The sequence below is a fragment of the Pimephales promelas genome, chromosome 15, assembly GCF_988280905.1.
Source record: "Pimephales promelas chromosome 15, fPimPro1.hap1.1, whole genome shotgun sequence".
In the NCBI taxonomy this organism is placed as follows: Eukaryota; Metazoa; Chordata; class Actinopteri; order Cypriniformes; family Leuciscidae; genus Pimephales; species Pimephales promelas.
In genome coordinates this window covers 10,434,389-10,457,254 of record NC_142783.1, presented here as the reverse complement: position 1 = coordinate 10,457,254, position 22,866 = coordinate 10,434,389, and the positions used below count along the sequence as shown (strand labels likewise).

The following is a 22,866-nucleotide window of genomic DNA, read 5'->3' as shown; positions in this document are numbered from 1 at the left end:
TTATGGATACACAAGAATAAATATGAATAAAATAAAAATGGCATGCGTTAGATGATTCCCTCTATTATGCAAATGAGTTATAATTAAGGACTACTCAGTTGGTCAAAATTAGTGACAATGCACAGTAATTTGCCAAATCTCAGATTGTGTGTTTCATAGAAAGAGGTATTTGTTTTTAAACCAACACCCAACAACATATTCGGTAACATCTTACAATAAGGTTAATTGGTCAACATTAGTTAACTGCCTTTTTTTACCATGAACTAAGAATTAAAAATACAGCATTTATTAATCTTAATTAATATTCATTTCAACATTTTACAATACATTATTCAAATCAAAAGTTGTATTTGTTAACATTATTTGATACACTGTGAAGTAACATGAACAAACAATTTTATTAACTAACATTAACAAAGATTAATAAACTCCAAATATATTGCTCATTGTTAGTTCATGTTATGTTAACTAATGAACCTTACTGAAAAGTATTACGGTTACCACATGCTTAATATAAATTGATCAAATTTGTAAATTAAATAATGGATAGTCTATATGATTAAGAATACACAACCAAAAATGTGAATAAAAATCCTAAAATGAATAAAATATTTAGGGAAAAAAAGAAGGTTATGAGCAATTAAAATAAACATGAAATACCCATACACATTGAATATAACAGAATAGAATACACTCTAAAAAATGCTGGGTTGTTTTAACCCAACTTTGGGTCAAATATGGACTAACCCAGCCGTTGGGTTAAATTTTTACATTACATTTTTAACCCAACATTTCGGGTTTGTCCATATTTGACCCAAAATTGGGTTAAAACAACCCAGCATTTTTTAGAGTGTAGAATTGAATAGAATAGAATAGAAAACTTCCTTGTCTACTGATCATTATATGCAGGCTAATCAAAAAAAAAAAAAAAAAAAAAAAAAAAATCTGCTATGTGTCAATGCCCGTCTTATAGAGTTTTTTTTTTTTTTTTGTTTTTTACAGCTGATGAGTCAAAGTTCATTTGGTGAACTTTGTTATGCTCACTTTGTTCTCTTTATGGGCTTTTCCTCTCAGTCTTTTCCTCTCAGTGCATTGAATTTCATGCTTTTACACTGTGCATTGTTTGCCCTGAAAAGTCCTCATACTGTCTGATAAATATGGATCACTTGAAGGTGAGTAAAAACTGAACACTGTTAACTGCCAGTGCTTTCATTTCAATGTCCTTTAGCTGGTAATAGACCAACAAATCTTCTTCTCTTGTCAGCCTAAATGTAATTATAGGAGCTCTTGAGTAATGCTGGTAATCTTAAGTGCTCGTTTTTTTTGTCTAACACAGCAGTCGTGTTACGAGCTCTCACTACCTGTGACGGAGAAAAGCAACCTCATCAGCAGAGATATTGACAGAGCGCACAGCAAACAGATGGTGCAAATACTGAAACGATGTGACGCCGAGATTTTTGAGAAAAAAATAAATCATGAGCCTTTTTATCAGGTTTGGCCTATTGGGTGTAAACAGGGTGGAATTGTGTTTTCTTAAGTCGTTACGCTCCTGACAAGATTATTGAATGCTGACCTGTGCATTTTGTTGTTTAGACACTGTATAGTGTACCTGTCATCCAAACGATGGTGGATGTTGCAAAGAGGGTTGAAATGATTCTGAGGGTCAGTATTTATTTCTTTTTTTGTGTTTGTATTTATATAAACAACACACATATATTGTGTAAACGTAAACTTGTATTTCGGATGCGATTAATCATTAGCCCGCACTAGTATACAGTACACTCACTGTAAAAATGAATGTTTTATCTAATCAATAAAATTGTGGCAATAGATTACAAACAATATTATTAATTAATTTCAACAAATTAGAATTGAGTAATAATTAATCAAATTATTCCTTAAAAGTTAACCATCTAAAATGAGTAAAGTTTACACCAAACAATTTAACTAAAATATCTGAATAACAGAAAGATGTCAAAGATTAATTAAGAACTCTTTATTTTAAATTGCCAACACTGAAGACACCTGATGTTAACAAGCAGAATCACTGAAGGAGAAAACCATCATTTTAAAACAAACCTAAAACAAACACTGAGCACCATAATGGTGACTTAAATGTACTTTTTTTGTATGTTTTACTTATTTTAAATGGTTAACTTTTAAGGAATTAATTTGATTAATTATTACTCAATTCTATTGTTAAATTGAATTATATTGCTTGTAATCTGTTGCCACAATTTTTTTTTGATTAGTTAAAGCGAATAAGTGCCTTGCAAAAGTATTTGCACCCCTTAATTTTTTTTCACAATATATCCTAAAACCTGCTTTACATTTTCTACATCTCTGCACTCCATACACCATGGCGTCAAAGCTGAAAATGGATTTGTGATAACTTTGCAAATTCATTAAAAATAAAAAAGTGAAATAATTATATTGCATAAGTATTGATACCCTTTCCTGGGACACTTGAAATTTAGCTCCAATTTCACCGGATCATCTTTGAGATGTTACTTTGAGTGGAGTTACCGGTAATCTGTGGCAATTTTAATTGAATGAGTATGATTTGGAAAGGCACACACCTCTCAATAAAAGGTCTAACAGCTGAAAATATATAGGCTATCAGAGCAAAAACCAAGCCATGAGGTCAAAATAACTGCCTATAGAGCTCAGAGACAAGATGGTGTCAAGACAGATCTGGGGAAGACTACAAAAAAACGAATCTGCTGTATTGAAGGTTCACAGAAGCAGGTCTCCCCCCCATAATCCGCGATAGAAGAGGTTTGGAATAACTAGAACTCTTCCTAGAGCCGAGCAAATAGACATATTGCAAACTGAGCAATCGATGGAGAAGTGCTTTGGAGTGGTGACCAAGAAGCTGATGGTAACTCTGGTTGAACTCCATGATCTTAGATGGGAGAAACTTACAGAAGGACATCACTGTAACACTCCTTGGCTTGACTCTACTCAGAGAAGACATGAAAACCCACTGGAAATTTGCAAATGAGCACCTAAAGTTCTGATGAAGCTCAGTTCCAAGCATCATGTATGGAGGAAACCAGGCACTGCTCATCACCTGCACAACACCATCCCAACAGTGGTGGTAGCAACATCATGTGTGTTTTTCAGCGGCAGCGACTGGGGGGGCTTGTCAGGGTAGAAGAAAAGCTCAACACAGTAAACTATGGAGGCATCCTAAGTGAAGACCTGGTCCAGAGCACTCAGAACTGGGCAGAAGGTTCACCTTCTAACAGGACAATGACCCTAAGCACACAGCTAAGACAATATAGGCTTCTGGACAACTCTGTTAAAGGAGTAGTTCACTTTAAAAAAAACTTTTGCTGATAATTTACTCACCCCCATGTCATCCAAGATGTCCATGTCTTTCTTTCTTCAGTCGAAAAGAAATTAAGGTTTTTGATGAAAACATTCCAGGATTTTTTCTCCATATAATGCATTCAACGTCCAAAAGACAGTTTCAGTACAAACTGCAAACTGTTCAAAGGGCTTTAAACGATTCCAGACGATGAATAAGAGTCTGATCAAGTGAAACGATTGCTTATAAAAAAAAACAAAGTTTAAATTTTATAAGCTCAAATGCTCGCCTTGGTCTGTTCTGTGATGCACGTTCGTGACTCCCCTGTTCGAACTCATTCATCAAAATGAACAAATCTTTTTACGAGTCAATTCTTTCATTTCGTTCATTGAATGAACCAAATGACTTGAAAAAAGATTTGTTCATTTTGATGTACGAGTTCGAACAGAAGAGGTCCGAGTCAATTCGTTCATTTCGTTCGTTGAATGAACCAAATGACTCGAAAAAAGATTCGTTCACTTTGATGTACGAGTTCGAACAGGAGAGTCACGAACGTGTGTCACAGAACAGAGCAAGGTGAGCGTTTGAGCTAATAAAACTTAAACTTTTTTTTTTTAATGAGCGATCATTTCGCTTGATTAGACCCTTATTCATTGTCTGGAATCGTTTAAAGCCCTTTGAACAGTTTGATGTTTGCACTGAAAGTGTCTTTTGGACCTTGCACCGTTTGGTTCCATTAAAATGCATATAATATGGAGAAAAATGCTGGAATGTTTTCATCAAAAACCTTAATTTCTTTTCGACTGAAGAAAGAAAGACATGGACATCTTGGATGACATGGGGGTGAGTAAAATATCAGCAAAAGTTTTTTTTTTTTAAAAAAGTGAACTACTCCTTTAATGTTCTTGAGTGACCCAGCCAGAGTCTGGGCTTGAACCCAAACATGGGGAAACATCTCTGGAGAAACCTGAAAATAATACTTATGCAATGTACTTGTTTCAGTTTCAGTTTTTATTGGCAAATTTGTCTCAAATCGTGTTTTTTTTTTCTTCATTATGTGATATTGAGTGTAAATTGATGTGCAAAAAACGACATTTAAAGCAGTTTAACATAAGGCAGTAACATAAAATGTGAAAAATGAAGGGGTACAAATACTTTCATTAGGCACTGTACATATTTCACATTTTTATTTTTCATTTTTTTTTATTATTCTTTTTACTAATTTAAGAAACGTTCTTTAACAATATTAAAACATCATAACTGATTTGTCTTTGCAGGACCAGGAGGAAAGTTTGATTGTATTAAGTGGTTGTGGAACATCAGGCCGTATTGCATTTCTTTTGGTGGTATAGATCTAGAGTTTAAGAAAGATTTATTGATCTGACATTTTACTCACAAAAGCGTTAAATTACACTTTATATTCATCATAATCAATTTCTATTTTCTATCACCTCAGTCGTCCTTTAATGAGATGTTGAAGGCCCAGAGACAGAAACAGATCTGTTCGTACATCATAGCTGGAGGTGACAGGTGAATAAACAGTCTGTCTGTTTGATGCATAAGATGAGACTCCAGCATGACACTGCAGTATTTCAGCTCTCTGTTTTTAAAGGGCCCTGCTGACATCACGGGAGGCTCCAGAGGACGACCCGGGGCTCGGCGCTCGCATGCTGGAGAAGGTGAGCGCAGGAGCAGAGAGCGAACACAAACAGTGCAATGCAGCTTTACCATACACTCTCAGAAAAAAAAGCTGTCACTGGGGCATACCTTTTCAAAAGGTACACTTTTGTATCCAAAGGCTACATATTGGTACCTTAGTGGTACATATTAGCACATCAAATGTACATTAGCTCATGAAATGGACATATTATCACCTAAAATGTACATATTACCACCTAAAAGTGTCATATTACCTCCTAAAATGTACATATTAGCACCTAAAATGGACATATTAGCTCATGAAATGGACATATTAACACCTAAAATTGACATACTACCACCTAAAATGTACATATTAACACCTAAAATGTACATATTATCACCTAAAATTGACATATTACCACCTAAAATGTACATATTAGCACCTAAAATGGACATATTAGCTCATGAAATGGACATATCATCACCTAAAATGTACATATTAACACCTAAAATTGATATACTACCACCTAAAATGTACATATTAACACCTAAAATTGACATATTTATCTCATGAAATTGACATATTAGCACCTAAAATGTACATATTAACACTTAAAATGTACATATTAGCACCTCAAATGTACATATTGGCACCTGAAATGGACATATTAACACTTAAAATGTACATATTAGCACCTCAAATGTACATATTAGCACCTAAAATGTACATATTAACACTTAAAATGTACATATTAGCACCTCAAATGTACATATTAGCACCTGAAATGGACAAAGGTTTTTTTGAGAGTGTAATAAATCAGATTCAAAATTGACATACTACCACCTAAAATGTACATATTAACACCTAAAATTGACATATTTAGCTCATGAAATTGACATATTAGCACCTAAAATGTACATATTAGCACCTAAAATGTACATATTAACACTTAAAATGTACATATTAGCACCTGAAATGGACAAAGGTTTTTTTGAGAGTGTAATAAATCAGTTTCCCTGTGGTGAGAACAACAGGCTATTCTTTCACAGTTTCATTGTCAAAATGGATAACCTCCATCCCTCCTTCAATATAAGTCTTCATTTTTTTTACCCGTTGATCACTATCTGTTGAAAATCAATCTAATGGATTAGAAAAGTACTGTAAGTGAGGTAACGTTACTTTTATTAAATAATTTGTTTTTGTATTTGAATTATGATACTAATAGTGATGCTTGCCTTAACAAAAACAATAGTTATGACACAATTAAACATACTTAACTTCTGGAAATGTTCTAAATTCTCTAAACAGGTTTGTGCAGGAAAGAAGGATGTGCTGTTCATTGGAATATCCTGTGGCATGTCGGTATGAAGTCTGTTTTCTCAAACCTATAGATCTCAAAAGACAATAGAAATCTCCCCATTTGTAGATTCATTGAATGAATTATAACTTAAAACCCGATAGTTTACACCAACTATTAGCGAGAACTAATGATAACAATAAAGATACAGTTGGTCACGGCTCTCGCTGAGAGTACCTAGCCTGACTCCTGTCCTCTGGGTGAAACGCCTCAGTGGTGAGAGCTGCGACTGGGCCAGTACCCGCAATCCTCTCATTCCTCAACACGATGAGTCCCCGGCATCGGGACAGTTTTTGGATGAGTTTGGCTCGATTCGTAGCATGACTGACTACATCATAATTCGTACTTCCGCTCTATTTAATTTCACTTCTGTACTGAGTCTGAGACGGTTTCGTTTTCCAACGATGAGACAGCCCGAAGGGGAGGTTCTCTGCTCTTGACTGAAAATGATCTGTTCTCGACTGAACAGCTTTTGATACTATATTTGTAATGTATATTTTATTTATAAAGTGCAGTGTTATTTTATATTCAATTCACCTTTGGCTAAGCCCCGCACCCCCTTAGTTACTGTTGCTACATCCGTCAAACTTTATCTGCGCTCTGCATGGCTTATGCTGTGACAGCTCTTCCTGCTGAAATGTTATCAAACTTTTATAAAGCAGCAAATAAAGTGTCTGATAGAAGTAGGCAAAAGGGATATGCGTTTGAAGGCTATATTCAAGACATACAGATGAAACGCAAGAAACAACAAGGCATTCAAAATAGAGGCAAAAGCATAACGTTACTGGTCACAGTCAAAAAATGCACCACCACATTTCCTACTAATCGAGACGGAGGCTGGGACTAACAATATCAGGGAGCAACACTGTTCTTGCAAAGCTGGGTAGGTCTCTATTCACTTCTATAATCGTTATTACAAAGCAAACGGACTACAGGAGTATAACGTTGTATTTATTGCGTATCAACAACCGGTATGAGAACCGAAATCATAACTTAAAACATTATAAAACGGTCTAAGAAGTATAACTTCACAGTAAGGTTAGAAGTAAAAAAAGATGTGCTTGTTGATCTTTGCAGGGTTTAGCTGACTGAGGACATCCACATAGTTTAATCCAAAGACGACACTTGTCAGGATTTTACTTCGGTTTTGGGAAGGGAAAAAACGGACACCCCCCTCCAACCTCTCTGGGAAACGCGTATCTGTGTTACAAATACACGAGGCACAACGTTTAACCATATTTTGGATGTAATAGCCTGCCGAGACCAAAAGTATGAGACGCCTGTTGAAAGTCAATGGAGCGCTGTGAAAAAGTGTCCGACCTCTGTGGGAGCTCGTTCTTGGATGCGCTGTGATTGGTCAATCTACATTCTAGGGCGTGGCTTAGCCAAAGGTGAATTGCAGTTTCTTTACTCGAATAGGCCTAGACCTATACACTGTAAAAATGAATATGCTTTATCTAATCAAAAAAAAAAATGTGGCAACAGATTACAAGCAATATTATTAATTACATTTAACAAATTAGAATTGAGTAATAATTAATCAAATTAATTCCTTAAAAGTTAACCATTTAAAATGAGTAAAACTTACAAAAAAAAAAAAAAAATTGAAGTCACCATTATGGTGATCAGTGTTTGTTTTAAAATGCCGGTTTTCTCCTTCCGTGATTCTGCTTGTTAACATCAGGTGTCTTCAATGTTGGCAATATAAAATAAAGAGTTCTCAATTAATCTTTGACATCTGTCTGTTAGTGAGATATTTTTGGGTGTAAACTTTACTCAGTTTAAATGATTAACTTTTATTCTTTTCAGTTTAATCAAAGGAATAATTTGATTAATTATTACTCAATTCTAATTTGTTAAATTTAATTAATAATGTTGCTTGTAATCTGTTGCCACAATTTTATTGATTAGATAAAACATATTCATTTTTTACAGTGTACCTACAAATCCAAAAAACACTGTTTATTACAGTACATTTGTTTGTGCTATTTCTGCCTTGTTTATTTGTTCTTATTTCATCACCGTTTACTTGTCCTTTAGTAATGCTTGAAATGTATATTACCGGTAGTTAATAATTTTTTTTTCTGTGCTATTTTTGTTTAAAACCATAGGCAAACGTTCCTTGTGGAAAAGTTCTAAGTTCTTTAGCTTGTTTGTGTTCATGGAAATCAGCTGCAACTAAATGTTTTGCAAAAAAGACTTAATGTGAATGATTTTTTAACTTATTGGAATCAAAACTAGGAATTGGACTTGATAATCAGAATCGGAATCGCTAAACACCCAACCCTATAATCATATTTCATATTTCATATCAAAGAAACCTGCAGGTAACCTGTGAGTGTGCTTCATGATGCTCTTCTATTTCAAAGGCACCATTTGTTGCTGGGCAACTGGATTTTTGTCTGAACCACTTAGACATCTTCACCCCAGTGCTTCTAGGATTCAACCCCGTACATATGGCGAGGTAAGGCTAATCAAGGCAAAAACAAATCCCTCTCTGTTTATTACAAACTTATAATTAACATTTTTTTCTATCAAAAACAACAACAGATTGCTAACACTCATGCTATCCTTATCCTTACAGGAGTGAGCAAATGCAGGACTGTTCATTTCACTTTAAAGATGTTGCAGAGAGGATGGCTGCAGAGCAGAGACATAAAAAAGCATACGTGCTAAATCCTGTGTTGGGGGTTTGAGAAAATGCATTGACATAATCATTTAAATGACACATAAACAATAAATATCAATGTTCTTACTGCTGTTTAAGGAGCTCTGACCCGTCATGAGCAGTAATGATGCTGTTGTCGTGGTTGAAGAACCTCTGGTTTCTCTTTAGGCTGAGGCCATCAGCGGATCGTCCAGGATGAAAGGGGGCAGTGCAACAAAAATCATTCTGGAAAATGTTCTTCTGGCCGGACATGAAGCTGCATTTAGAGACAAGACGATGACACCTGAGTATGTTTTCAATTTGCTGTTACGTTTTAATTTAATTTAGACAAACATATTTAAAATATTAAAATATGTAGTATTATTTGTTGTGTGTGTGTGTATATATATATATACACATTTTGCTTTCAATTTTAGTTTCACCCCTTTTTGAGCATAGACATGAAAATGCGACAGTTGCAATTCACGAATGCTTTACAATACATACGTTTTTTTTTTGTTTTTTTTTTGTTGTTTTTTTTAAAGAAGACACTCATTATATTATTACTCAAGTTAAAAAAAGTGTAAAAAAAAAGTTTAGGTTTACTATAAAGCAAATGTGCTTCACTAAACATTTTAAAATTTAAACTGAAATATACTCTAAAATAATATCTACTCTAAAAATGCTATAAAATCAAAGACATGTCTAACTAAACTGTGGGTTTTTTTTCCGCTTTACCAAAAATAGCCACCGGGTGACACCCACATTACATTGAGGGTGCATGTTTTGATGCATTCTCCTCTAACAAATTAATACATTTCTGTCACAACATCACTTCAATCACAACGATACATTCACCTTGGAGCGTATCACTGAGAAAGGTTCTGCTTTGCGATGAAGGTTCGGGATGAATAACTAGTTCTTTTCCAAAGTTTCATCATCGGACTTGTGCTCGAATTGATAAAAATCAACGTCATCATTACAATCACTGAGGACTGAGGAAGACTCCTGAGCTGAAGTTCAGTTCTGTCAGGACCACTATGGTCAAATACGATTGACAATGAATTGACAATTAGCATACAGTTTGGATTGGCGGTCTGGTTCTGGTCTGGGCAAGAACTCCCTGTGCATCCATGCAGCCTAGCATGGATAAGAGCAGGGAGAGCAGCAATAACCGCCCTTAGGGTAAACAGAACAGAACCAACATGAATGTATTGCATTAATTCAAGATTTTAAAATACAACATATTTCGAGAATTTGTTCTGATTCAAAGGGGAATCAGAATGTCTTGCAAATGCTGACTGACTAGAGGAGGAGCTGGGGATGGAGGAGGGTAATTAGCTCCTGAGAAACGATAGCGGCTAATATTACCGAAGAAGCTCATATTCCTATAGATAGATGTGGATCAGCTAAAAGTCAGCTGATGCAAGCTTGACTAATGTCATCTGCTAGAACTGACGCTACGCTTAATTTATGGTATGGTCACATACCTTCAGACGAGCTCTGAGGTAGACCAATTGTAACAAACTTGCAACACTCTCTTGTTTGGTCACATACTTAAATGAAGGGGATCCATTCATCCAAGAGTAGAGTTAAGTAAATTTATGGTTTTGTGAAAAACCCAAACTGTGTAGATAAACACAACATCAAAATTGTCAGCAAATCATCACATCACAAGTAGCTCTTGTTAGAAGTGAGTGTTCCAATATTCCAAAAGTTCATTAGAAGTCCCGGAGTAGAAGTCCAACAGAAAGTGTTTAAATCATAAAGCATCAGTCCTCGTAATCAACAAAGGTGTAGAACCAGAGCACAACATAGTCCAGATGAAGTGTCCATATTGAATGAAGTCAACAGAGAACCCTCTAAACAAACAGGCAAATACAAATCAAAATATGCAAAAAAAAACATTGATAATAAACAATCGAATTACAAAATATATACAACTTACATTGAGCTGTTGAACCAAAAAGATTCCTCAAAATAGGATTTCTTGCATACGGCTCAGTTGAGCAAACACTCAAAGCCATGCCAACACCTGTCTAAACACTCTTACTTGTCTCTCTTAAAAGGATAGCCCTACCCAAAGAAATCTCTATAGCTCCCCCTTGAGGCGGGGAGTTGAATTACAGCACAAGGAATGTAACATTCTTTCAGAACTGTTACAAACTGGGTCTACTGACCAATCAGAGCCGGCTCGTGGAAAGGAGGAGTTTAGAGAGACTGACTCATCTAACGAGTCATTTGAGAATCATTGAAAAATGTGGTGATGTGCAATGTATATCATTTACATAGTGCTTTTAACAATATAGACTGTTTCAAAGCAGCTTTACAGTGATAAAAGGAAATTAAAGGAACAGAGATTGTTTTGGCTTTACTACAGCAGCTCTAAGATAAAGTTATCGTCCAGCTAAAGTTAGTTTTGATTGATTCACTTCCATTGCAAAGATCATTAGTTATTAACTTAAAACCCTTAAAACACTCCAGCCCGCTAAGTCGCACAACAACAGTACCTGGAAGCTCGAGAACGTAAACCTTGAAATAGGATCTCCAAGGTGCAAGCCTTGAATATATAAATATATATATATAGTATAGAGAGAGAGAGAGAGAGAGAGAGAGAGAGAGAGAGAGAGAGAGAGAGAGAGAGAGTGTGTCCTGAATATCAGGGTGAACAGGTGAACAAAAAGGAAAACAAAAAAAAGGAAAACAAAACCCACGAGAAAACAGATACAAATAATAATGACTTTAGACATAAACTTGACAATAAACTACACAAGAACAAACAGCTAATACAAGATCACAACTTCGCTAGACATAACACTTGACAAGGTACTCACAGGTACACTCACACAATGTATAAAACAAAGTTTGACAATGAACCGGCAAACACGGGACATGACAGACTGAGACAAAGGCACAAACCAATAAAGAACGACAAACAATAATAAAGGCAAACATGGGAAAACAATAGCAGGGTTGTTGTGAAATAAAAAATAATAGAACTCGAGGAGTTTCACAAGGTCTTAATGGGGGTCTGGATTCCACAGCATGAGGGCTGGGGATGAGAAATCTGGGCAGGCTTGGGCAGGAACACTCAAGGCCTTGGGGGAAACAGTCCGGGGCTGAGAAGCGATGGGGGTGACCTGGGGAACTGCAGAAAACATGACAGGGGGTGTGGAAGGTGGCCATGGGGAGAAGAGAGGCGATGCTGCAGCAGGCTGCGAAGCTGGAACGGGGACAAAGGCCCCGTCCACACTACTGCGTTTTCGTTTAAAAACGGAGACCTTTTGCTACGTTTGCACCTCCCGTCCACACTAAAATGGGAAAAACGAAGACCTAAAACTGAGAAGTTTAGAAACGCTGCAGCTGCGTTTTGTGTTTTGAATCTCCGGAGGGCGTTTTAGTGTGGACGAGACAAAACGGAGGAGTTTACAAACGATGACGCAGAGGCTCACGCTCGGCTCTATGATTGGGTGTCATCAGTCATGACGTATCTTTCCCTGATTCGCCAACCACTGTTTACACCGGCGCGCGCATGCCCAGTGTTGGTGAATGGTCACGTGATCCACGTTTTCAGTCGTTTTAGTGTGGACGGAGATAAATTCTAATATGCAGGTAAAACGTGGACGGGGCCAAAGAGTTCTGCAGTCGAACCAGAACCAGCGCTACTCACGTCCAACTTGGAAGTAGCGCTTCTAAAATCTGACTCGGGAGTAGAGTCCTCAGCAACCAACTTAGAAAGAGCAATCCGTGCAGCTGCCTCAGGAAAAGCAAACTCTGCGGCTGGCGTTGGAACAGCGATCTCTGTGGCAGGCCTTGGGTGCAGCGCTCACTGACACAGTAGGCTCGGGACAAGACTTGACAGGTTTGACAGGCACTTCAAGGATCTTGGCAAGACTAGTAAGATAGTCAGCTAGAGTCTCGGAAGCAATGACAACAGGCATTCTTTTACGAGCAGAAACCGATTGCAGGACTGCTTCTGCAGCTTGATTGGCCGCAGCTCTCACAGCAGCTGATTCTGCAACAGCGCTCCCGGCAACAGACTCGGGAGCAGCGCTTGCAGCAGCGGGCTCTGTGACAGACAGAGACGAAGGATGGGGTGCTCCCCTTCTTCTCTTTCTCCAAGGTCGCCAAGCGGAAGACATGGCTGGACTAGTGGCTGGTTGGAGATGCTCCGCGGGAACCGTAACTGGTAACACAGTCTCATCCGAAGTCGTCATATAACTGACGTCTTGGGACGTCTTTTGACCATACGTCAACATTCGCCTTTTTAGGGCCCCCTTAAACGTCGGTTAGTTGACGATCCCGGGCCGTCATACAACTGACGCTTTACCTTTAACGTCAGTTAGGTGACGGGGTAGGATTAGGGGTAGGTTTAGGTCTGGGGTAGGGTTAGGATCCGATAACGTAATCTAACCGACGTTTAAGGGTACCCTAAAAAGGCGGATGTTGACGTATGATCCAACCCCATCTCACGGGAATTTGTACGATTTTTACGAGGTGGCTAATTCGTAGCAATTCATACGACCTCAATCGTACAAATTAGTACGATTTTGCTTAATCGTACATATTTTACGAATTGGCCAATTCGAATTCGTACGAATGACCTACCCCTGACCCCGCCCCTAAACCTAACCATCACGTGGGTTGTGTGGTCGTACGAATTAGTACGAATTAGCCACTTTTTAATCACTCGTACGAATTCGTACGAATTGGTCGTGAGATAGTATCGTGAGTAGTCGAGGGTAGTATGATCAAAAGACGTCCCAAGACGTCAGTTATATGTAACTGGTGCTGTAAGGGCAGACTCAGGCAGCGTTGACTCCGAGGATGATTCCGAATGAGATTCCCAAGAAATCCGTCTCCCTCGTTTGCCACTGAGATCAGCGTGTGTCTCGGGAGTCGTGGTGGACATAGCCTGGTCCCCAAGAGTCACAACGCCTATCATACGACCCTTAGAAATTATTGGTAGGCAGGCAGAAGGCAAAGATCTAGGTAACACAGTCTCATCCCAAAAAGTCATATAACTGATGTTTTCGGACGTATTTTGACCATACGTCAATATCCGCCTTTTTAGGGCCCCCTTAAACGTCGGTAGATGGCGATCCCGGGCCGTCATACAACTGACGCTTTACCTTTAGCGTCAGTTAGGTGACGGGTTAGGTTTAGGGTTAGGTTTAGGTATGGGGTAGAGTTAGGATCCCATAACCTCATCTACCGACGTTTAAGGGGGCCCTAAAAAGGCGAATATTGACATATGGTCAAAAGACGTCCCAAAACGTCAGTTATATGACGTCTTGGGATGAGACCGGGTTGATCTAGGATGCCGCCTCTGACTCCTCCCGGGAGAGACAATCATAAACCTGAGCGTAGTTCAACAGGATCCACTCACCCTGGGGTGAGTATGTGGAAGGTTAGACGCTCTTCTAGTTGAGGGGAGTGATAACCAGCATTGATGAAGGGGGTCCGGATGTCGCTTGCCAGGAAAGGACATACTGTCTGCTGGGTTCTTCTTTGGCGGTTCATTCTGTCATGAATTTCAGGGTGAACCCAATAGCAGACAGTTTGTAGAACAAACAACGCATTCTCATCCCAAGGCATCATCTAACTGACAATTTTGACCATGCTTCAATATCCGACGCTTTAGGCACCCTTTAGCTTCAGTTAGTTAGATGATCCCATCCTAGGGCGTCATCTAACTGACGCTTTACCTTTAGCATCAGTTAGATGACACGGGTAGGTTTAGGTCTGGGGTAGGGTTAGGGTTAGACCACTAGGAAAGCGTAATCTAACTGACGCTAAAGGGTGCCTAAAGCATCTGATATTAAAGCATGGTCAAAATGCCTCCCAAGGCGTCAGTTAGACGACGCCTTGGGATGAGAATGAGAACAAAAGGTTTATTGATGACAAAAAAACAGGAAAACAAAACCGACGAGGGGGAAAACTTGACAATAAACTACACAAGAACAAACAGCTAATACAAGATCACAACTTCTCTAGACAGAATTCTTGACAAGCTGCTCACAAGTACACTCACACAATGTCTGAAACAAAGTTTGACAATAAACCAGCACAGGACAGCAAACACAAGGGGATTAAATGGGGAGAAACTAAGGAGGGGAACAGGTGACGCTAACTAGGCAATAATGACAAGACGAGGATAACAAGGGGGCGGGGTAACATAACGTGACACCATAAGCACATGGCCCAAACAATAGGCCATGCACTTGTACACAAAACATGATTCTGTCATGATCCTGCCTCAAGACTAGAGAAAATAAAGGACACAAAGGCAGAATCATGACAGAGAGAAAGAGAGAGAGAGAAAATGAAAGTGTGTTTTGACCTTTGGTGCATGTGAACCTAGGAACCTTTAAAATAGCATAGGGGCACTTTAAGGGGTTTGTCAGTATAATATAATTTAAGTTGAAATAACTTGTACAGTCAATTTGATTATACTTAAAAAATGTAAGGCACTAACTGAACTGAGTAAGTGAAATTGCTTTGTGTGTATTGCACATTTTAAGCATATAACATTATGCTATAATATATTGTATATATTAATGTGTGTGTGTTTGTGTATACATTCCCCTCATTAGATACATGTCTGCCTGGATCACAGCGAGTGAGATGGTTTATGACACTACTTACTCACACAGTGATGAACTTGCAGCCCTTATTCACAAAGCAGGAGAGAGGTAGAACTAACATTTCACTGCTTTAAACCTTGGAGTTTTCCCATGTACATGAACAGGCTAAACTTCAGGTGCATGTAGTGAAAAGTGGAGCTTTTATATCAATAATGAAGGTTTCATCAAAATGAAAGGCTCACTTATGATTTCTTTAAATGTTTCAACAGCCTTCAAATGAAAGCACATGTGTACTATCTCGGATGGAAAACTCTTGGCATTATAGGAATGACTGATGCCAGTGAATGTATCCCAACATATGGAGCAGGTGCTGTTTACAGTGTCATTTTATTATACGATACGCTATTTCAATTTGTTAATTTGACAAATGGGCAAATTAATAACAGCGCAAGCATACTTTTATTGGAAAATGTTTTAACGCAGAACCACATTTAATTTTTCAGATTTTGGTGACATCAGAGGTTTCATGAACAACGGTTTCAGCGAAATGAAAAACAAAGAAGGAGATCTATCATGTTTGGTGAGCTCAAAGCAATTGATAAAACAACTTAAAGGGATAAGTTGTGCAAAAATGAACAATTTGTCATGATTTACTCTTTCTCATGTTGTTTCAAACTTGTATGCATTTTTCCATGCATATTGCAAAACCCTTTAAAGGTGAAACAATTGTAGTAATCGGACACCATTGGAAATATATTATATGAATTTAATTTAACATTTAACATTTATTAATATAATAACAACTATTTTTAGGGACCAGAATTCATAATTGGTCACAAGGATTTTGTGGACACCATCTTACATAGCCTGAGTCAAAATGACATGATCTTATTTCTGTTTACAGTAAATGGTGAGCAAACATGAATCAATTACGATTTAAATGCATTCGACAATTATGGACAAATTAGAATATGAGCAGTTCCTTGATTATGTTTTCAATATATTTTATTGTCTCTCTCTCTCTCTCTCTCTCTCTCTCTCTCTCTCTCTCTCTCTCTCTCTCTCTCTCTCTCTCTCTCTCTCTCTCTCTCTCTCTCTCTCTCTCTCTCTCTCTCTCGAGATGACCTACATGAGGTGATGGCGCTGGCAAATCAACTAAGGCAAAGGACATCTAATTTGCATGCAATTGCTCATGACCTTGAGAAATTCACCATTCCCGTGAGTAAAATGAGTGAGCTAGAATTGTGCCTGTAGCAAAAAACTCACCTCTTTACAAAATCCCCTTCCACTACAGTTCTTAAACATGCTTAAGGGCAATTTATGTAATCAGGTAATTTTTGCAAGCAGGACTTTGCATTTTATTTTACAGTGCAAATAAATTTCTATATATAATAAAGGAAGCAAACAACTAATATTTTTTGAAAACTGAATATAAATTATCGAAGTGTCAAAAGATTTGTTTGTGACATAGAACACAGAAGAACTCGATCAGATAAAGGCTTAGCCTACTAAGGAAAGTTTCTGTCAAATTTTTTTTGAAGAATTGTATAAAAAGGGCAAAAAAAAGGCACTGTTGAGCAGCAAACAGGTATTTGAAGCTGCTGGAGTCTCTAGAACCTCAACATGGTGCGTTGTCCTGCATGAGGCACTATCCTTACTTTTACACCACAACAGAAAATGGTCAGTTATTAATCCAACATATTTTGCACCTTGCAAGTCATTTTGACACCCTCAGGGGCGGAGCCAGATGATTTAAACATTCGGGGCTTAGCCCAAACCTAGGGGGGTAGAGCCTACAACCTATTTTGTATTTAATTGTTCTCCATCATTCTGTAGTGGATCCAAAACACCAAAAATGGATGACTCTATTTTCACCCCTGACGTATATACGACGTTTAAGGTGTAAAATACAGTAGCAAGACTTTGCGATAGCAAGGTTTTACAGACTTAACTTAAAATTTACAGAAATAAACCGTATTTCATTATCTGATATAATGTTAAAGGAGCTGTATGTAAGAAATGTATTTCAAATAATCATAAAATGGCCCTGATATATCACTAGACATTAAGAAATCATGTTCATTTCCAATACTTATATCACTGACAACAGTCGTCCAGCCAGGATATTGTCATTTAAAAAGTGAAGTTGCAAACCCTCAACTGATGTTGATGTTGTCATGTTGTGTTTTGGTCTGAAGCTCCACCCTCCACCGATCTACCAATCACAAAGTCTGTAGTGTTGCAGCATCTGGGTTGCCTGCTCTGCTCTAGTTACAACGCATTCTCACCCCAAGGCGTCACATTTGACCATGCTTCAATATTTGACGTTTTAGGCGCCCTTTAGCGTCACTTACAGTACATGACGTGATCCTACGGCGTCATCTAACTGACGCTAAAGGAAAGCGTCAGTTAGAGGACGCGGTTAGGTTTAGGTGTGGGGTGGGGGTAGGGTACACGCGATCCTAGGGCGTCATCTTACTGATGCTAAAGGGCGCCTAAAGCGTCAGATATTGAAGCATGTCCAAATGCTTCCCAAGGCGTCAGTTAAGTGACGCCTTGGGGGTGAGAATGGGCTGCTAGTTACCACAGCTGCAGATACAAACCCAGATGAAAACAAATGTTGGATCCTGCAGCCTATCTGGCAACCTTGGGTCGGGGGGGGAGGGGGAGGGGATACACCGCTCTACAGTAATTTGAAAGTGATTGCAGTACCAGTCTTGGCCACAATCTTACATAGGGCTGCTTTAAGTTATCTGTCATGATCCTGGTATCCTGGACTGCGCAACTGGGGTATAGGTTGCCAAGTTGGGATGACAGATGGGTTGAAATTGTAGATGGTGTGTGTATTGTGTGAATATAATGCATTTAATACAAGATCTGGCAACTGGTCAACATTAGACAAACATATTGGTCTGATTTGGGCCATGCAAATTACGATAGTTTAGAACCCCGGGAAAAACGGGAGTGTGGACGTGTATCGTCTATCTCCACCTCTCCTTCGCCAGATTATAATCTATGGTAATGTTCATGTCTGATTGATCTAGTCCTGTCTTGTTTGGTGAGTCCTGTTCTGTTGGCAACCCTAACTGTGCGTAGGCTAAAGTTATATTCCGCCCAGTTATCCTGCCATTGAAGACAAGAGATGCCTTACCTGATTTCCTGATGGCTGTTGCTGTGCCTCACCTTTTCTCCTCCGTCGTCTCTCTGGGACCTGCCAGCCCAGCCCAGGGTGTCATCTCTATTGTTTTCTTCTCTAATTGAGAGACTTTCAGTTGCAAGCCCTACGTGGTGCATTCCTTGGTTATATTGAAGACATTATTAATCTGCTATCGCTCTTGGGTCCTTCCTTCAGACATCCCTGACATTATCAACCTTTTGAGTATTAATATCTGTTTTGGACCATAGTAATACACTTACAAACAAAAATCACAGCAATGAGGGACACATGATAAGTCAAAGCTTATCACATGCAGCTCTTCCAGTTTCTTTCACTCAAACATTAAACACCATCATGGTAACACACATGACATTTTAAAAAAGGCAATAAACATTAATTTAACAACATTAAACAACATTAGGGTCACATAAAACCCTAATGTACATAACTGATTAGACTAAAAGACTAAGCAAACTATGAAAAAAAAAACAGTTATTTTAACAAAATTACATCAAATGTGAATTGTCACACATGCAGGGAATTGTGGGAATGTCAATTTATGGGTTTTCACTGTAAATTATACACTGAGTTGTTCATTTTCACTTTTAAAAACTGTAAACTGAATGGTATTTTACAGTAAAATTACATGAAATGTACCATTAGATCTATCACAGTTATTTAGGCTACCGTATATAGTAAGGAAAGGTTCTGTAAACTAATTAACAGTTTTTTCACTGTAGCATTTTTACAGTCTGTTACTGTTAAAATCACAATCATTTTTTAGTCAGTAAATACAACTAATTAAAAATGAATCTGCATGTATTTACACCCACTGTAAACGTCTCGCTTTGTGAGCTTTGGTTATGGTGGCTGAAATGCAACTGTATGTACAACTGCCAGCCTTTTTTTACCCCCTTTTTTTTGCCCTTTTAATACAATTAATTTGCTTGTTTGACATGTACTTACATTTATTGTTTCAGGAAACAGTTTGCCACATGTTTGAAACAGTCCTGAATATCACATGGCCTTTTTCTTCAGCGAAAGACAACTCAGTTGTAATTGTAAGTAATATTTAGTTCACATACTTCCATTGTATAAACCTAACTGTTTAAGTAAAGATTTCAATCCTTCTTTAATTTACAGAGACAGCACTGGGAGCTTTCAACCAAATTGTGTCTTAATGCAATCAGCACAGGAGCTCATGTACTGAAGGGAAAAGTCTACATGAATTACATGATAGATCTCAGAGTAACTAACAGCAAGTTGTACAGGAGAGCGATCAACATATTACAGGTATCAGTAATGCATTTTCTGTACTGCTCTCTTTATACTTAGAAATTATATATCATGCCCTAGCAACCACAATGCTAAAAATGCTAAAACTAATACCAAGGAAATACCTTGGTAACCACACACCAATACCCTGACATTGTTGCAAAGAGTTATGCATGGCCAAAAACCAATCATATTTTCTTCAGATCATTTGTCTGTCTTTCAATTGTGAAAAGTATTTGAGCTGGAACTGTAATATGAGCCCTTTGTGTGCTTTCTGCAAGGTCATTTAATTATATACCATCACTGTCAGCGGTTCACAGGCTGCTCCAAAACCCAGTGTGAAAGTGCTCTACTGAGAGCCATCTACAGCACAGATGACCTGACTGAAGACATGACAGCAGCAGATGTCCACACACACACAGATGCAGCTAACACACGGGAGCGAGTAAGAACTGGTTTATTTATCTTGGACATCTTTAAAGGCAGACAGAAATTTTTAAGATTAAAAAAAAAGGTTACATAGCCCAACACTTTCTTTTAAAGGTGTTTTTTTCACACAAACAAAGAATAGGTAACATTTTACAATAAAGTTCTATATTAGTTAACATTTGTTAACGTTAAAGTCCAGTGTTGTGACGTATTTCCAAGTAAAACAGAATATTGAATAGAGGGTGGGGTTTTACTTTATAGCGATAGCGCACCTCCATCTCTTGCTCATAGCAGACTGACGGTTGGAGGGGAGTGGTTAAAGGGATAGTTGACCCAAAAATGAAAATTAGCCCATGATTTACTCTCCCTCAAATCATCCATATGACATTCTTCTTTCAGAAAAATACAGTCGGAGTTCTTGGCTCTTCCAAGCTTTATAATTTACAGTAGTTCAATTCAATTCAATTCAAACAACTTTATTTATACCCGTAGGGCAATTCAGTTTTAGCCTATCTGTCGTATCAACAAGACAAGAAGACAACACATACAGTATAATACGCCTTATTCACGGCAGCGCCATCTTTGATTTTTGATGAGAATGTAAGCGAGGCTGTGAGGGATAGACATGCATCTCTTCAATGGGCTGTACTGTTATTTAATGTGTTTTCGTTTTGTTCTGCTCATGAAACACTGTTAAAATATCTTTCCAAGAAACTTTAGATGACAAAAAACTCCTGACAATGTAAGTTGTGGAAAATTGTAAGTAATCTAGGAGCTTTATTCAGCTTTTTACAGCGGATGCCTATGGAAACGTGGTAAGTCTATCCCTCACTGCCTCACTTTCACACCTGTCATGGCGCTGCTCTGAATAAGGTCTATGGCAGTGAATTGGTGTTTCTTTTTTGAAAACCATAAAAGTGCATCTATCCATCATAAACGTGCTCCAAATGGCTCCAGAGGGTTAAGAAAGGCCTTCTGAAGTGAAGCAATGCGTTTGTGTAAGAAAAGTCATTATAAAGCTTGGAAGAGCAAGGACATTTTTTTTAATATAACTCCGAAAGAAGAATGTCATGTATTGTACCACTAGGATGAATTGAGGGTGAGTATATCATGGGTTAATTTTCATTTTTGGGTGAACTATCCCTTTAAGGATACTCAACCCAAGCTGTCAAACCGACGTCATCAGAGAAGGAAAACCATTCCAGAGCAAAAAATTGTTTGTCGTGATAAATCAAAATCTGAAACATTTGCTTAAATTTTTCAGATTTTGATTTATCACGACAAACTATTTTTTTCTGTGTATTAATGAACTTGCAGGGGTTAATTGTTCACCGCTAGATTAGTAATGTGTGCTGACAACGTAAATCTTTGGAATGGGTCAAAGGTGTCCGACACTCAAATTAGGATTTTTTCAGTCATTTCACTGGCCTTGAAGAAATTTTTCACAGTTAAGCTCCAACTCAAACCTGTAAGGAGGTTTCTAGTAATCCTGAAGACCTTGATTAGCTCAATGGATCTGGATCTGGTGTGTTTGATTAGGGTTTGAGCAAAACTGTGCAGCTGTGGCCCTCCAGGAATTGAGTTTGAGATCACTGGTATAAAGTACAGTGGAATCCATGTGTACCAGATGTGGGCCGGATTTGAGCCGACACTCTGTTGCTGCCAGGATAAATACCTTTACTGTTGTCTGGGAACAAAACCAACAAGACATCAACATGGTGACATCGAGTGATTAAAGATTAAAGCCAGAGTCACCATGCAGAGTTGCAAAAAATGTGAAGAATTGTTTTCAAACAGGTTTCCCAAATACTATTGCCAGCCAAAAAAACCAGCCCCGCCCCAAACACACACCACTGGTTGAGTAGAGCAGAGGTTTGATGGCACCACATTGTTTACTCTTTTGCTCCGAATGGCTTAGTTGTCTTTGCATATGAAATGATTGGAGAACATATTATTATTATAAAAGCAATGTGTTATTTATAAAGGCAGATTTAACTGTTATACCTGATATGTCCTGCACTGGCAGGTGGTCCCGACTGCACTGGTGATGATCCAGAGTGGCTGCACTCATGCTGAGGCACAGCGTCATTTGGACCGTCATCCTGTAATTCGAGATGCAGTGAGCGCCTGCCTCAACTCATCAAAAACAAGAGCACTGTGGACTGAACACACCATAAAATGATGCAGAAATATTACAATAATGTATTGGTTTCATTCATTCTTTGAAAATGTGCAAATTTAATAATAAACGAAAAGAATTATGACCCAGATTCTTTTCTGTGAGGTTTACCTACAAAATTGTTTACTTTATCCTGTGATTCGAAATGATGCATTCTCACAATGAAAGGCCATTTTTTAAGATACGGGGTTTTAAGTTGCTTGGCTTTTGTGTAACTGGTAACAATAAGGTCTCGTTTATTAACAGTATGAACTAACCATGAGCAATACATTTGTTACTG

The 22,866-nt window shown here is 38.0% G+C and overlaps 1 protein-coding gene across 3 annotated transcripts; it reads left to right on the top strand.

Moving 5' to 3' along the window:
• Window positions 1-1,035: 1,035 nt before the first annotated feature.
• Window positions 1,036-22,671, top strand: gckr (glucokinase (hexokinase 4) regulator). 3 transcript variants are annotated; one of them, XM_089120100.1, is made up of 19 exons: window positions 1,036-1,172; window positions 1,340-1,492; window positions 1,594-1,662; window positions 4,591-4,659; window positions 4,770-4,843; window positions 4,926-4,992; window positions 6,264-6,317; window positions 8,682-8,776; window positions 8,897-9,002; window positions 9,149-9,267; window positions 15,556-15,654; window positions 15,816-15,913; window positions 16,050-16,126; window positions 16,360-16,456; window positions 16,667-16,764; window positions 19,684-19,764; window positions 19,847-19,996; window positions 20,289-20,423; window positions 22,434-22,671. In XM_089120100.1, exons 1-19 carry the CDS (start codon window positions 1,158-1,160, stop codon window positions 22,587-22,589), a joined length of 1,812 nt encoding a protein of 603 aa, XP_088976226.1. In that variant the 5' UTR covers window positions 1,036-1,157; the 3' UTR covers window positions 22,590-22,671. The 3 variants fall into 3 exon arrangements, with proteins under 3 accessions (XP_088976226.1, XP_088976225.1, XP_088976227.1); XM_089120099.1 differs by having other exon boundaries at window positions 1,337-1,492; XM_089120101.1 differs by lacking the exon at window positions 6,264-6,317 and having other exon boundaries at window positions 1,337-1,492.
• The last annotated feature ends 195 nt before the right edge of the window (window positions 22,672-22,866 follow it).